Genomic DNA, 16775 nt, shown 5'->3' with positions numbered 1-16775 from the left:
GGTGGCAGTGAAGGTCAGAGGCCTCAACGGACCAGACCCGGGCAGCAGAGGCTGGCTCTGGGGACGTGGAATGTCACCTCTCTGTGGGGGAAGGAGCCGGAACTTGTGCGGGAGGTGGAGCGCTACCGGTTAGATCTGGTGGGGCTTACCTCTACGCACAGTCTTGGTTCTGGAACCATACTCCTGGATAGGGGTTGGACTCTTTTCTTCTCCGAAGTTGCCCAGGGTGTGAGGCGCCGGGCGGGTGTGGGGATACTCACAAGCCCCCGGCTGAGCGCCGCTACGTTGGAGTTTAACCCGGTGGACGAGAGGGTCGCCTCCCCTACGCCTGCGGGTTGTGGGGGGGAAAACTCTGACTGTTGTTTGTGCATATGCACCAAACAAGAGTTCGGAGTATTCGGCCTTCTTGGAGACCTTGAGTGGAGTCCTGCATGAGGCTCCAGTCGGGGACTCCATAGTTCTGCTGGGGGACTTCAACGCGCACGTGGGTAATGATGGAGACACATGGAGAGGCGTGATTGAGAGGAACGGCCTCCCTGATCTAAACCAGAGTGGTTGTTTGTTGTTGGACTTCTGTGCTAGTCATGGATTGTCTATAACGAACACCATGTTCGAACATAGGGATGCTCATAAGTGTACTTGGTACCAGAGCACCCTAGGCCAAAGGTCAATGATCGATTTTATAATTGTTTCATCTGATCTGAGGCCGTATGTTTTGGACACTCGGGTGAAGAGAGGGGCGGAGCTGTCAACTGATCACCATCTGGTGGTGAGTTGGGTCAAGGGGTGGGGGAAGACTCTGGACAGACCTGGTAAGCCCAAACGGGTAGTGCGGGTAAATTGGGAACGTCTGGAGGAGGCCCCTGTCCGACAGACTTTCAACTCACACCTCCGGCGGAGCTTTTCGTGCATCCCTGTGGAGGCTGGGGGCATTGAACCCGAGTGGACAATGTTCAAAGTTTCCATTGCTGAAGCTGCGGTGAGGAGCTGTGGTCTTAGGGTCTTAGGTGCCTCAAGGGGCGGTAACCCACGAATACCGTGGTGGACACCGGTGGCCTCTGCCATGAAAGAGGCAAAGCAGCGTGTGTGGGAGAAGTTCGGAGAAGACATGGAGAAGGACTTTCTGTCGGCACCAAGGTACTTCTGGAAAATTGTTTGCCACCTCAGGAGGGGGAAGCGGGGAACCATCCAAGCTGTGTACAGTAAGGATGGGACGCTGTTGACCTCAACTGAGGAGGTAATAGGGCGGTGGAAGGAGCACTTTGAGGAACTCCTAAATCCGACTAATACGCCCTCTATGGTAGAGGCAGAGCTGGAGGATAAGGGGGGATTGGCATCAATTTCCCTGGTGGAGGTTGCTGAGGTAGTTAAACAACTCCACAGTGGCAAAGCCCCAGGAATTGATGAGATCCGTCCAGAAATGCTTAAAGCTCTGGGTGTGGAGGGGTTGTCTTGGTTGACACGCCTCTTCAACATTGCGTGGAAGTCTGGGATGGTGCCTAAGGAGTGGCAGACCGGGGTGGTGGTTCCCCTTTTTAAAAAGGGGGACCAGAGGGTGTGTGCCAATTACAGGGGTATCACACTTCTCAGCCTCCCCGGTAAAGTCTACTCCAAGGTGCTGGAAAGGAGGGTTCGGTCGATAGTCGAATCTCAGGTTGAAGAGGAACAATGCGGATTCCGTCCTGGTCGTGGAACAACGGACCAGATCTTTACTCTGCAAGGATCCTGGAGGGAGCCTGGGAGTATGCCCAACCAGTCTACATGTGTTTTGTGGATCTGGAGAAGGCGTATGACCGGGTGCCCCGGGAGATACTGTGGGAGATGCTGCGGGAGTACGGGGGTGAGGGGGTCCCTTCTCAGGGCCATCCAATCTCTGTACGACCAAAGCGAGAGCTGTGTCCGGGTTCTCGGCAGTAAGTCGGACTCGTTTCAGGTGAGAGTTGGCCTCCGCCAGGGCTGCGCTTTGTCACCAATCCTGTTTGTAGTATTTATGGACAGGATATCGAGGCGTAGTCGGGGTGGAGAGGGGGTTGCAGTTTGGTGGGCTGGGGATCTCATCGCTGCTTTTTGCAGATGATGTGGTCCTGATGGCATCATCGGCCTGTGACCTTCAGCACTCACTGGATCGGGTTCGCAGCCGAGTGTGAAGCGGCTGGGATGAGGATCAGCACCTCTAAATCGGAGGCCATGGTTCTCAGCAGGAAACCGATGGAGTGCCTTCTCCAGGTAGGGAATGAGTCCTTACCCCCAAGTGAAGGAGTTCAAGTACCTTGGGGGTCTTGTTCGCGAGTGAGGGGACAATGGAGCGGGAGATTGGTCGGAGAATCGGCACAGCAGGTGCGGTATTACATTCAATTTATCGCACCGTTGTGACGAAAAGAGAGCTGAGCCAGAAGGCAAAGCTCTCAATCTACCGGTCAGTTTTTGTTCCTACCCTCACCTATGGTCATGAAGGCTGGGTCGTGACCGAAAGAACAAGATCCAGGGTACAAGCGGCCGAAATGGGTTTCCTCAGGAGGGTGTCTGGCGTCTCCCTTAGAGATAGGGTGAGAAGTTCAGTTATCCGTGAGGAGCTCGGAGTAGAGCTGCTGCTCCTTTGCGTCGAAAGGAGCCAGTTGAGGTGGTTCGGGCATCTGGTAAGGATGCCCCCTGGGCGCCTCCCTAGGGAGGTGTTCCAGGCACGTCCAGCTGGGAGGAGGCCTCGGGGAGACCCAGGACTAGGTGGAGGGATTATATCTCTAACCTGGCCTGGGAACGCCTCGGGATCCCCCAGTCGGAGCTGGTTAATGTGGCCCGGGAAAGGGAAGTTTGGGGTCCCCTGCTGGAGCTGCTATCCCCGCGACCCGATAAGCGGATGAAGATGGATGGATGGATTGTATAAAACTCATTCTGGTCAGAGAGAATTCTACAGCTTCTTGTGAAATTCTGTCTCCACTGTTCAGTGAATAAAACTCTTCGAAAAAAATTAAGGATTTCCTTCAGCAGAGAGAGAAGGAAGAAGAAGTGCTCTTTACCGACAGTAGCATTATCTGTACAACCTGTACAACCTGTACAACCTCGGGGGCGAGGCCTCAGGGCCTCACACTGGATATAAAGAAGGTGACCACAGCACAAACTCCACATCTCCAAGAGAACCTGAAATCTTCACAGATATCTTTAAGTTTGGGGTCCCCTGCTGGAGCTGCTACCCCCGCGACCCGACCCCGGATAAGCGGATGAAGATGGATGGATGGACAAATATAAATATATATTTCTACTGGTATGCTTCCTAGTGACATTAATGCAAAAATATGAAGAAAAAACTATTCCACCTGTGTGTGCATGGTTAAAATTCTGAAGTGAAATATTCAGTATTTTAAAAGAAAAAAAGCAGAAAAGATAAATCATTTTCTGTAAAAGTTTTTTCTTTGGCCCTTCAGATTTACCTCTGGTCCTACCCTAGCCTGGGATCACACCGCCAAGACCATTTTTGTCTGAACTAATTATTAGGACGTTCCAAGAGATTGACATTTTGTTTTGTTGTTTCAATTGGAAAATTGCCAAATTCTTTTATGCCATTCGCACCACCATCAGCATCTCAATGATTTCTTGCTGGACAAGCTGTTTGACATCTGCTGCTGCCTTGTATTAACCTTATGTGTGTGCATTTAAGTGTCATTGTTTGACTTGAGTCCACATGTACACACACATACGTAAACATAACAGTTGAAAGTAGTGTTTGTCCAATAAAAAGTATTTTGTCAGTTTGCTTTTTTTTGTTCTTGTTTTATTTGCACATACACAATTACATGACATTTTGTTCCTTAAAGCAAAACAAAGACATTAGCTTAAAAACCCGCTCACTGACCTCTATAGAACAGGGGCTGTATTCACAAAGCTGCTAAGAAAAAGAGCACTGATCTAAGGTTACTGTTCAAGTCACACGACCACATGTTACATTTCAGATTGACTGAGGTGGTGAAATGCTCTATCGCTGCACTCAGAAACATTAGCATCATTGTATGAATACAGACCAAGAACTATAGAGTTTAAAATTCAAACCATCATCTGTTCACAAATGTACACACACACACACACACACACACACACACACACACACACACACTATGATACCATAAATACTTCGGTCCAGGGTCCTTATTTTGATACAAGACTTTTTACATGGATCCATATTGCTGTCAGTCTAACTGGTCACATCCATCACAGGTTCACTCTGACTTTGGTTTCACATTCAATATGTTTGTTTACATATGATATAGCTTATGAGTCTATAAAAGCACTTGTCGTCGGGAGTCTGGACACATCTTTGAGTCCAAGATACACATAGTGTATGAGATGATGGTCGATTCAGAGACAGAGAACTGCAGGGCCACAATGTGGAATGTTTGCAAACTACATTAGGAGTCACTAAATGTGCTGCTTCTACGAGCACAGTGACTTTGTGGGATCCAATCAGACTCTGACTGCATGGATATTGCCATAATTCCCCTTGTACAGCACTTCCTTTAAACTATTGATGTTTGTAATCTATGCATTGTCTGTGTCCCCTGTCTTTCCTATCGGTTTGAACCCTGTGGGGCTAACCTGAGCTGGTCTGTGTTCACCTAAGATGGCAGCGATCAGGGCCTCTGGTGCAGTCACCCCACCACCTGGAGACACAGGACTGACTGAGTGGACTGATGGCGGGGGACACCACAGTTTCGGGAGAGACCAGTCGCTCCTTCTTAGCAGCAGAGCAGGGTGAGCGGCTGTGAGTCTGGCCTTCTTTGGAGCGAGGACAGAGGCTGAGGGTCTGCAGGGAGGGGAGGGGGTTGGAGGAAAGAGCAGGAACAGCAGGGCTGCGGCTACGACGATGGCGATGGTGGTGTTTGCCGGGTTTAGGGCTTGGGCTGCGGGAGTTTGGAGCCAGCAAAACCAGAGTGCTGTCATCTTCTGAGCTGATGTCTAAGCTGTCTGAGCGAAGAGCAGTGGGGCTGTGGACTGGAATCTTGATCTGTTTAGGATGGAGAATTCAAGAGAAGATAAGAGCATGAGCAAGTTTGTTAAAAAGGAAACTACAGTATATGACCAAAAGTATATGGGCACACCTCTCCATATTCTTTACTTAAGTAAAAGAAACAACACAACAACATAGAAAACTTGACTACTTGTTGCATTCAGATTTTTTCTAAAGTAAAAGTTATATATATATTGTCATATGTTTTGTATGTATAAACTATGTGTAATGTATAACCAGTGACTGTAGCTCTCAAATACATGTAGTATATTAATATTATAATATATAACATTGAAAAAAACTGCCCATCGCAATTTCAAGCCCAATTGACCCCAAATTGACTTATTGACATCTTGTTTTGTCTGACCAAAAGTCCAAAACCCAAAACTTAGGTTATTATTCATTCAGATATCAGTTTACTAACATACTTGATGAATACATCCAGAAAATATTCATTTTAGGAGCTGGAATCATATCATTGCAGCCTTCAAAACTATTCAAACAATTAATTGCTGATTTATTTTCTGTGGACTGACTAATGGATTAATTGACTTATCGTTTCACCTCAACAAGTATCTTAAAATTGTATAATATTTGAGTAGATTGCTTTCCGCCACTGATCAAGGGAAATCTTAATGCTACAGCACACAATGCCTAGTTGTGCACCAAACCAAAAATACAGAAAACAGTTTTTCAAACTGTAACTGTGCAAGACTCAAAGCAGAATTTGGCAGATTTGCCGGCTTTGAAACTTTGCATATTCAGGCTGTGAAACAGGTTGCTGTGAGTTGGCTGTGTGGAGGCTGCTTTTAAAAATGTAATCATTGTTTTGCTTGATTTTCTTTGAATCTATGATAGCTAAGGAACTTTTTGCTAACTTCTTGAGGGCTTTATGTCGACTAAACTGTAAGTGCGAAGAATATACGAGACGGGCAATAATAGTCAAAGATATGTTAATTTTTCGATTAAATAATAACATGTCAATAAACTACACATGTCTGGCCCTTGATGTGAGTCTCATTTTCCAGTGTTGCCCTTAGTGAAGTTGAGTTTGACAACCTTATCTAGGCACACTGGTTTTCTGTGGAAGACGTTAACTTAACTAGCCTGCACAGAGCCCTGCCCCTCAACCCTAACCAACAACTAAGGGATAGACAGTCACATATGGCCGTAATGCTTGGGTGTCCACATACTTATGGCCATATGTATGCCATAATATCCATTCATGAATATATCATAAGAAGTGAGATGGCTACTTTTTGTCCTCTGACTTTTTGTTACCTTAATTGGCGTTGACAGTCCAACAATGCTGTTCATATTATTACTGTAGTATCCCAGGATGTATTCACAATCATCTCTTGGCAAATCCTCCTCTGTAAATGTCACCTGGTGAAGAAAAGAACAGTTAGAAATGAACCCTGAATTTATCTGTGGCACAAAATTAATGTCTGACACACCTGTGTTGCATGCTCTCCTTTGGCCCATATGTATGCCTGGTAATCTTTGTGATGTCTAAATCCAACCTGTGCAGAAGTAACAAATAGACATCATTTCAAAAACTGATAATGGGTATCAAATGTAAGCATTTATTTTGAGCTTTTGAGAAAAAACTATCTGAAAATTACCTTGTATATTGCTACCCAGTCCCATGAGCTTCGCTGATAAGTCGATGCAACAGTGAATCTAACTGTAGCATCTGAAACTTTACACCACTCCTTGTTTACCTGCAGCTCTGCCAGGGGCATATCCACCTTAAATGGGAACTAGAAAAACAGAGCATAAGGCCATTAAATCAAACATAAGCAAGCAACACAAAGAGAGATGTCAGTCAATACATTTGGCTACAGTGTATCTGACAAAATATTGTCTCACATGTAGTGAAAACATGGCAGAAACAGGCTTGTGGTCGCTGATGGTGTAGCCCATGTGACTTCGGTACACATGCTGTGTCACTTTAGTCGCCCCACCCAACCACGAGGTCAGACCCCGCTGCAGTGCTGCATTGTGGGTAGGAACTGGGGAGCCGGTACGACGAAGGCGCCAGAGGATGCGATCTGTCCAGGCAGGTTTCCTTTTCTTAGCACTGACACAAAAGAAGCAACAGACTGTCACAGTGGGCAGCGGCAGTTTAACAGGCCTCAGCTTCTGGAAAAATAAAATATGATAGAGAAAGTTTGTTGAGGTGACTGCTGGACGAACCTGGTGTCATACGTATGAGTACCCACATCAAACTTATACGTGGGTGGGAAATTGAGTGGTCCCTCAATGAAGCCTTCAAGAATGGACTCTGTGTTTTTAGCGATGTTGAGCTGTAGATTAGACACATGATGGGAGAAGCAGAGCAGGTCACACATGCCTGGATTAATCAGGGAGCATGACATAAGAAAAACAGTAGAAAGGCTGCAGGCCCTGATCTGTGCTACCCTGAAATGTTGTGCATATGAACTTGCCCCTATTTTAACTGAGATTTTGAACAGATCCCTTGCACAGTAGAGGGTCCCAGCATGTTTTAAGTCAGCTGTAATTGTGCCTAAGAAACCAAACCCAAGCTGTCTGAATGACTACAGACGTTTTGCTTAAACATCTGTTATCATGAATGTCTTTAAGTGCCTGGTATTCAACCATTCTCTCCAGTGTTGTCCTAGAGCCATAGAGCAGTGTTTCTCAAATGGGGGTACGTGTACTTTGGAGGACTGCAGGGGGTATGTGACATTTCCAAAGTTTTTGTTGCTGTTTTTGAAGTTTGTCACCTTTTTTTGAAGGTTTTGTCACTTGGTTTGACGTATTCTTGCCTTTCTTCCTTACATTTTTCTACTCTTTTTTTCTTCAAAGTTTTTGTCACTTTTTTCTAAGTTTGTCGTTTACTTGAATTTTTTCTCGCTTTTGTCGTCCCTAGTGTTGCCTTCCTTCTTTCTACCGTGCTTTTTTTTCGAAGTTCTTATTACTATTTTCGACTTCCTTCTTTCTACCATCTTTTTCCATGGTTTTGTCATTTAAAAAAAAACAAAAAACTTTTTGTCGCCTTTTTTCATTAGCATTTAAATGTTTTCCAGGTACAAGGCTGTTGTGTAGTATTGTTCCTCTTTTTCAGATTACTTTTTTGGGCATTTTCATAGGACAGATGAAGACATGAAAGGGGAGAGAGAGAGGTAATGACATGCAGCAAAGGGCTGCAGGTCGGAGTCGAACCCACGGCCGCTGCATTGAGGAATAAACCTCTATATATGCACCTGCTCTACCCACTGAACTAACCCGGCCACCATCGCTGTCTTTATATAGACTTTTTATTTTCTACCAAAAATTATTCACGCTGGTTAGGGGGTACATGGCTTAAAAAACTGTTCAAAGGGGGTACATTATTGAAAAAAAGCTTGAGAACCACTGGTTTAGAGCAAATATGTTGATGATTGGTGATTTTTCAACACCCAGAGGCCTCTAACAGCTACGCAAGGGTTCTGTGCGTCGATTACAGTACAGCTTTTAATACTATTCTCTCATCCAGGCTGTTTGACAAACACTTTCATATGGGAGTTGAACAGTCCCTGTGTCGATGGGCCCTTGACCTTTTGTTTGAGAGGATGAGAGGGGTGTGTAGTAACCCCGGAATTTGAAGTGGGCTTTCCCAGGAGCTGTGGGGATCACCTACCCTTGGTCATCAACAACAACAAAGTTCAACAAGTGGACAGAGACAAGACCATATACTTTTCTTTTTAAGACAATTGAAAACTGTGGCAGGGATGGGTTGGTGCAGTTTAATAAAGCAGCAGTGGAGAGCATTCTTACCTACACAATAACTGTGTGGTTTGGCAACCTGTGAGCTAAAGACAAGAGACATCTAGACAAAATAGTGTGTGCACTGCATCCAGAAAGATTGGATGTGATCAAGGGCGTAAATCCTAGGGGTTGTCCCCCCCATAGAAAATGCTCTGTATTGTAAATAACATAATGATATATACTTAAAATATCTGTGTCAGCAGTAAAACAATACAAACCCCAAAAAATGCTTTTTAAGTTTAAAAACATTTTGAGTCCCCCCTTCCTTGCCTCACAGTGGTTTGGTCCACTGCCTGCTGTAGGATCTGCGGTAGACTCACAGTCACATCGGGTAGTGACAGGTAGCCTATGTAGTAAGTAGGCGGTTCAAGGCTGTTTTATTCACATTAAACATCGGATTTTTCTTTTCTCAAATAGAAATGATGCTGAGTAATTAATGAATTAGTCATGACAAAAAGTTCGCTATGTTAGTGTAATATAATGTAACGTTACCTAGCTTATAGCTTGTTGGATAGAAATGCACCCACTACAACTAACGTTACCATGGCTATAAGCCTAACGTTATGTGTGTGAACTGATATTAGGGTTAATATTGAAGATCTACAGTTGTGTTTTGCTCAATATGAAATTAAGTGGCTGATCAGTTAAATATATATCCTCTGTCCCAGACGAAACCTAATATTTATGTGGAGGACGCAAGATCATTTTATAATTCTAATATAACCGCGTGGTGAACCTATGAACCTAACTCATATTTAGACATCTGACGTTGTTGTTAAAAATGACAGAGAAAAGAAAAACAGACATAAGATCCTTTTTCAGTAGGCCTACACCAAAACGCCAAGTAAGTATAATAATTCCTCATATCAAGACAATTTGGTAACATCTTTATAAGAATGGGTGCTTATGGAAATACTAACGTCACTATGTCACAGGTAAAGGAGACAGAAAGAACTGAGGAACAGGGAGACCAGGGACAGTCAGGTGGAGAGTCTCAGGTAAGTGTGTTGAGCTCAGTTCATATTTTTGGAGGTGTGTGGCTGTCAGGGTTAGCAGATGAGCTTTACTAGTGGCTCACTAATTTACATTATGATCAGCTAATTTAACAAGTGTACAAAAGCATTGTATTTCTTTTATATGGGGACACTTTTTCAAAATAAGTCATTATGTTTTAAGGTATTTTTGTGGCTTGATTATAAACAACTTAAAAATAAATACATGGTTTTAAAGAAGAATATTTCGGTCAATTTAGTCAGCTTTTTTATTGAATCAAGAGAAACACTGAAAAGAAGGATAATGGTATAGTCTCCATGCTACACTAATGATAGTATTTAGGCTTTCCTCTGTGTACACATGTCCTCTACGAGTATAATTGTGGCTGTATTATTTGTGTCCCCTTCAAAAAACATATCCTGAAGCTGTCCGCCTCCCTAACACTACACACTGCAGGCCACTCAACAGGTTAAATATTTGTGCTATAGGGCGGATCCTTTTAATGCACTTGAAGCTATCTATGGTGTTCTTATGTGTTGGATTTTATTTTACCAATTTGTTTTATGCTTTTCTGTGTTTTATTTTATGGGAATGGATATTACCTGAACCCGAATCAGTTTTATACTGTTTAATGTATTATGTCCTCTATGACTAAATGGCTTTACTATTTTTTGTCTTTCTCTTTGTTTGAGTCAGCTTACTAAGACAAATTCCAATCATTCATGTTGACATGACAGTAAAGGTGATGTTTGTTCACTTTGTGCTACAGCGCCCTCTGCTAGTTGTAGTTGGTGATCAAGAGACAAACAGGTGGTGTAAAGCCTTCCAGAAAAATCCACCTGTGTTTGCGAAGGGGCAAATGTTTTTAAAATGCTCACCTGGTCTCGCTCCCACAGAAGAGGCAGCTTATTGCTGTCGACGGCACATTTCACCACATGGATGTCATAGTCTTCAATGCGGAAATTTAAATCCCCAAACCAAAATACGACACTGGGGACAGAAAAATAAATTTTAATTTAAAAAAATAAGAATGTTATTTTTGTTTACTTCAAGAGGCAATTGTAAAGGCTCTATTAAATATCCTACTTTACTTTTAAACTTAACTTTAAACGTGCTACTTTAAAACTAAAGACACATAAAAGATCAAATAGTGAGACTTTTAAGCTCTATAATGTAATATGGCCCCCTAAGATTTATTTCTCATTGGTAAGCAGCTGCTGCAATTTATAGCTCAGGTCAAGTCTAAAACATTTTGGTAAAAAATTAAAAACAAAACAGAATATTTAATGTATGAATATGAGCATTTTGTTTCATGGGTGGTCAATCTTCAATCTTCAGCGATATTAATTCAACTCATATGTAAAAAATGATGTCACCCACTCGTGGTCCAGTACACCAGTTGCAGTGCCTCCTTCAAACTGCTGCTGCTGCAGGATGCTTTCAAAGTCCTCCATCCGCTGCTCCAGGTTCCTCATGTGAGCTGGCAGGTGACAGTTCAGAAAGCACACTGGGTGGCCAAACACTGTCATCCTCGCGCTGACACCCCCTTTATTCCCCTAAGAGTGAGAAAAAAAGGGCAAAGAGAGGACATAGTGACACATTGATCCCTTATGCATTCAGGCATCTATCAACCGTATCTGTGTTCAGGAAAAAACTGCCCCTGAGTCACAGAACCAGAAAGCCAGACAGCCTTCTGCTGCACTGACCTCAAAGAGAAGGAGACTGCACCAGCTGCAGCCAGGGGTGATGCTGACATCAACACGCACAGGAAGGTCACACACTGACATATGCACCCACGTATGCACGTGCCTGCTGGCAGGAGGGAGCAACCCCCAACCCCCCCTAAATCCCACTTACATAAGATCCACCACAAATGTTGCAACGTAATAAATCTCAGAATTCAGCAGCGCTCTTCAATGCATAGCACGTACCCAATATCCTCCAAGTCCTGTGCGTGTACTCTCTGTCTGCACACCTCTGAGGAATGGAAGATGGCAGAATTTAGAGAAAACCAGCAGCAGCACCCCCTGCATACGCTGGGACGCCACCTAGACAGATGGGACAGATGGAAAATAATATATCAATACGGTAAACTAGATTTTATGATGGCAAATAAAAGAATAAGAGTAAAACAAAAACTACAGTATGACTTATATGAGCAGATTTTACTCCTTACTGACCAAAACATATCCAAAAGGACAGAGTGTGTCCATGCAAAGCTCACTCCACTGGTCTGAAAATAGAACATCCTTCAGCCGTTTGTTTATCATGGAGTTGACTTCCTGCAGTCTATGTATGCCAGAAAAGTAGAGAAATGTCATTAACAAGTGAAAATGAAAAAATAATTTTAAAAAAAGGACAGTGATGAGTAACAGGAGGGGGACACATCAAAATGAACACAGATGACTGAGTGGGCACTCACGGCTGTCTCTCTGGCACTGCTGAGCCTGGTGGAAATACTTGCTTACCCCATGATAAACATGTCAACGCTCCCATCTGAAACATTTGGTCCGAACAGTGAAGTGATGTCATCAGGCGGGACAGCTGATCCCACGTTCCATGTGACGATGTACACCCTTTCAGAGGATAGAAACAATGGAATGCTGCATTAGATTTACTGTAACTACTTTATACTGTATTGTGTTTAGTAAAAAGATGGCATTTCTATTTCTCTGTAATCCTCAGAGAAATAGTTTTCGTCAGTGTTGCTGTGGAAAAAAAGATATGCACAATTAAGCACCCCTTTGTACCTCGATGATGACTAAGGCGCATGTGTGTGTGTGTGTGTGTTAGAAAAGAGAGCAAAGAGAAAGAAATGGAGCTAACTGTCCTTTGAAATTAACCTACCAGCAAAACTGTTTCAATACAGAAACAACAGAAGCAACTCAAGGCTGCAACTAACATTTATATAACCAAAAATACTAAAGAATTGCGGATACAGTTTCCCAAAATCCAAGGCAATGCCTTCTAATGTCTTATTTTGCCTTACCAAGGGTTCAAAACCCAAAGAGATTCAGGTCATTATTATAAAAGACAAAGAAAAGTAACAAATCCTCACATTTGGGAAGCTGGAACCGGCAATTAGTTTGCTTAAAGTATGACTCAAATGATTAATTAGCTATCAAAATAATTAATTAATAATTAAGTTTTTTCTTCTTCCCGATTCGCTAATTGATAAATCAACTATATCATCATTATATCAATTTTCATTCTGCTGGTTGCTATCTGGATTCATGATTTCCGCCATCACATGACAACTGTTTTAGCAATAGATTTGTTTCCAATTTAAATTATCTTAAAGGACCACATTGGTGTACTTGCATGTTTAAGCAAAACAACTATAAATCATTTATTTATTTATTTCAAAAGCAAACCATAAGATTTAAGATTGTTTCCATTCACGTCAGTAGCCTATAACATGAAAATCAATGTACAGTAAGAGGAAATTAGCTTGAGACAGAAACTATCAGGCAAAAGTCTCCTTTATTTGTTTAGGTCAATGTTATCATCACGTGTTATTTCTGTGCTGCTTTAAAAACTCTCTCTGTTGGTGCGTTCAAAAACATTTAGATATTTAAAGGTGCTCTAAGCGATGTTGGGTGACGTTACTCCTTGTTGACGTCCAAAGTATTTTCAAACAAAACGAAGACTAGCTCACTCCTCCCTCCTCCTCATCCCGTTCCCTCCCTTCTGTGCTTCAGCGCACTAACCCCCCCACCCCCAAATCCTTCTTGTCCGTTATTGGCTGAACACTGGAACACGATTTGTGTATGTTTGCATGGTCCAGGTTGGACCACTTTGTTTTTGTTGGCGTGTGTGGACCCTAGGCTGTCTACAGAGACCACGTTTTTTTACAGTGTGTTTAGGGGACCGGCAGCTCGCGGATAGTGAGGAGATGTTTGCTGTATGTGACATCGCTTAGAGTACCTTTAAGATGTGAGAGTTGGCTGTTGAACATAGCTCATCATTGTGATGCTTTTCAGCAGCAAACTTTAACATTTTGAAAGTTGGTTATCCACGTAAACACCACCCAGTACGATCCTTAAAACAGTATTACCTGCTGACATGTAATTGAATGTAAAGTATATGTAATTGTGTATTATTTTAGAATATGATCTGCGTGATGAGAATGTTTGAGTGTGACAGTAGGACTGGCAGAGGTTGCTGCCATCTGAAGACCTTAGGACATTATTTTCTCCTTCATATAAAGATTTAGGCTGAGTTTTTACAGGCAGCCGTTGTTTACGAGCGAGGATACACAACAAAACTATGCCTCTGGGAAGTCTGCCAATAAAATGTGGCTGTGTCACTCTGTCAGGTTCCCAAAGCTCTTAGTGAAAGTTGCAGCTTTGATTCATGTGACATGGTCTGGTACATCAACTTTCTTACAGCCGCTGACTGCAGAACAGCTCCTGCAGCTGTATTTAGACATTACAGGGAATAATATTCACAGTACAGAATCCTTTTAAGACCTTGTGGAAATCACACAGGCTAAGTAGCCTAATATAAAAATGGCATTATTTGTCTCACCTGAAGTCATTGTTCTCTTCTGCTGGCTTCTCGGACTGCACTTGGCTCTGTGTGGAGCTCCCAGGTGAGGGTGTCCTCTGTGGCTGAGGACTGAGGCTGGGTTTGGGGCCGAGGCTGGAGGACAGGCTGGGATTGGGGTTCAGGTGAGGCTGGCTGGTGTAAGACTGAAGACTGCGGGGACTCTGAGGACTGTGACGGCAGAAGGAGGATTCTGTCGGGGAATGCGACAGGACGTTGGCACTCTGAGGTCCCGGGATACAAACTGGGATCAAATCTATTTCCTTGGAGGGGTCCACTGAGATTCTGGTTGACTTTGGAGCAGGTTTAGTTCCGAGAGCAGTCGGTCTTGGCCGGCATATGCTCACTAGTGTTGCTTGGGTGGACCCAGACTCTGGCTGCCCTGACTGCATTTGTTCTGCAGCCTGCATGGGGCTCAATCCAGACTGTTTCATGAGCACCTCTGATGGGCTAACGAGAGGTGGTTCCTTGATTGCGAGCTGTGGAGGTAAAGCCGGATCGACTCTGATCAAAGCGCAGTGTCCAGGTTGCATTTTGGGCCCACAAGGGTCGGTGCTGATTTGTTTCTGCTGCATGCGATCCATTGACCTGCAACAGGCAGTATGTAGATAATTATAACACATTTCTCTTAAATGTGTTTGAAAGAAAAGACAATTTGACATAAAATCAAGACAGTGTGCCTCTCCAGAGAGTATCAAAATGAACGTCAGTCAGTGAGTTCTTGGTATACAGGTGCAACAGCAAATTGAGTGGAAGCTGAGAGAATGCATCACATTAAATTGAGCACCTGTCCACATCATGCTCCCCAGTCGTCACTGATGACGTTATCATGAGTAGGCAATTGGGCTGAGGCAGTGACGGAAGAAGTACTCAGATACCACTCCTTCACAAGTAAAAGTCCTGCATTCAAATGTTTAAGTAAAAGTAGCCTACATAAGTATTAGCATAAAAATAAACTTAAAGTACCAAAAGTGAAAGTACTCTTTATGCAGAATGGGCCATCTCAGAATCATATATATTATATAATTGGAATATGTGTAAGCATTACCTTAATGTTGCAGTTGGTAAATGTGGGGGCTAATTGTAACTATTTTATACAGCTTACTGCTGAGTAGCTACATTTATAATATTACATCATAATTGATTAGATTGTGTTAAGTAATTTGAATCTGCAAAGTAACTAACAGGCCTAGATAAAGCTGTCACATAAATGTAGTGGAGTAAATGTACTAAGTTATTTTCCACCAGTGGGCTGAGGAACTAACTGTGCAACTCCGACCTATATCCTTGTTGCCTAGCAACATTAATTAGCCTCCCGACCCTTTTCCAAAGCAAAAGACAGAATTGTTGGTGATCATTACGGGATGGTTTCGCAGTGTATAGCGCTTTACTGCTCACGGTTCATTTGATCTCTGTCTCAGGACACAGCTGACCCACCGCAGCAGATAACAGAGCACATCAGACAATGTCAACTGACACTGTAGGTCACAAGGAAGAGGATGCCTGACAGGACAGGAGGCCTCCCACCATTTTGTTTATGTGATCTCCCACACAGAAAGTAGCCTATACACCTCTTTTAATCATTCACGACATGCAAATTAGAATCTCTTTGTAACAATCTCATGTGACCACAGTAGTAACCTGCAAAACAGAGCGTTGACTGATGGTGATCAGACGAGTTTGTAATGAATTCACTTTAAAAGTGAAAATGCAACTTTCAGAGCTTAACGTTAAGTAGCCTACCACATTGCATGTTTGCCCTTTTTAATATTTCATAGAGTCCATGAGCCTACACAGGTGCGAGCCTGGACTCATGAAAAACACCACAATTGGCACAATTTTATATAAAAAAATCAACACAAACACGCAGCTGTAGTGAAAACATCCTCGTGGAAACTGGAAATCTGTCTTACCTTTCAAGGTTTTTTTTTATTTCAATTGTATTTCCAAGGTGAACCGCAAAGGTGATCTCACAAATTCAAAGAGGGGAACAGCATCAGTCTCCTTTTGTCTCACACGCCAATCAACGCGACAGGACTGTCACATAAAGGCGAAGATCGATTTACGGTCCGGAGACTGAGACAGACCGACCCAGCCAGCCTGCAGGACGGATGCGACCCGTTGGTACCGCGGACAGCGGACGTCTCTGTCAGGTGCAGACCGCGCCGCGGGGCTGTCAGAACAGGAGGAGGCGGTTGATGTGTCCGGACTCTTGCATGTTGATGTTTACACTACGATACAACAGCTGATTATACCTCATCCTACTTATCACTACTATCTATAGCGCAGCGCAGTTGGCCGGAGCAACTGTGTTCTTCTCGGTCAGCATACCGCCTGCACACCGGCCGTACAGCGACCCATCTCTCTCTCTCTCTCTCTCTCTCTCTCTCTCTCTGGGTAAAACATATGGGCACCTGAGGGGGCGGGTAGAGCAGGGAAGGCAAAACAAAAATCAGTTGCCAAA

General features: G+C 43.6%; 1 protein-coding gene across 1 annotated transcript; it reads right to left on the bottom strand.

Annotated features, from left to right (window-relative positions):
- Positions 1-3769: 3769 nt before the first annotated feature.
- Positions 3770-14924, bottom strand: inpp5ja (inositol polyphosphate-5-phosphatase Ja). Its single transcript, XM_078270812.1, is given in 13 exon segments — positions 3770-4666; positions 4668-4993; positions 6278-6382; positions 6454-6519; positions 6622-6759; positions 6869-7079; positions 7196-7305; positions 10642-10753; positions 11144-11319; positions 11695-11811; positions 11944-12052; positions 12232-12339; positions 14294-14924. Coding segments are annotated over 13 exon segments (2319 nt in total). The 5' UTR covers positions 14896-14924; the 3' UTR covers positions 3770-4527.
- Between the last annotated feature and the right edge of the window lie 1851 nt (positions 14925-16775).

This window comes from Sander vitreus, chromosome 16 (genome assembly GCF_031162955.1).
Source record: "Sander vitreus isolate 19-12246 chromosome 16, sanVit1, whole genome shotgun sequence".
In the NCBI taxonomy this organism is placed as follows: Eukaryota; Metazoa; Chordata; class Actinopteri; order Perciformes; family Percidae; genus Sander; species Sander vitreus.
This window is presented reverse-complemented; position numbering and strand designations above follow the sequence as displayed.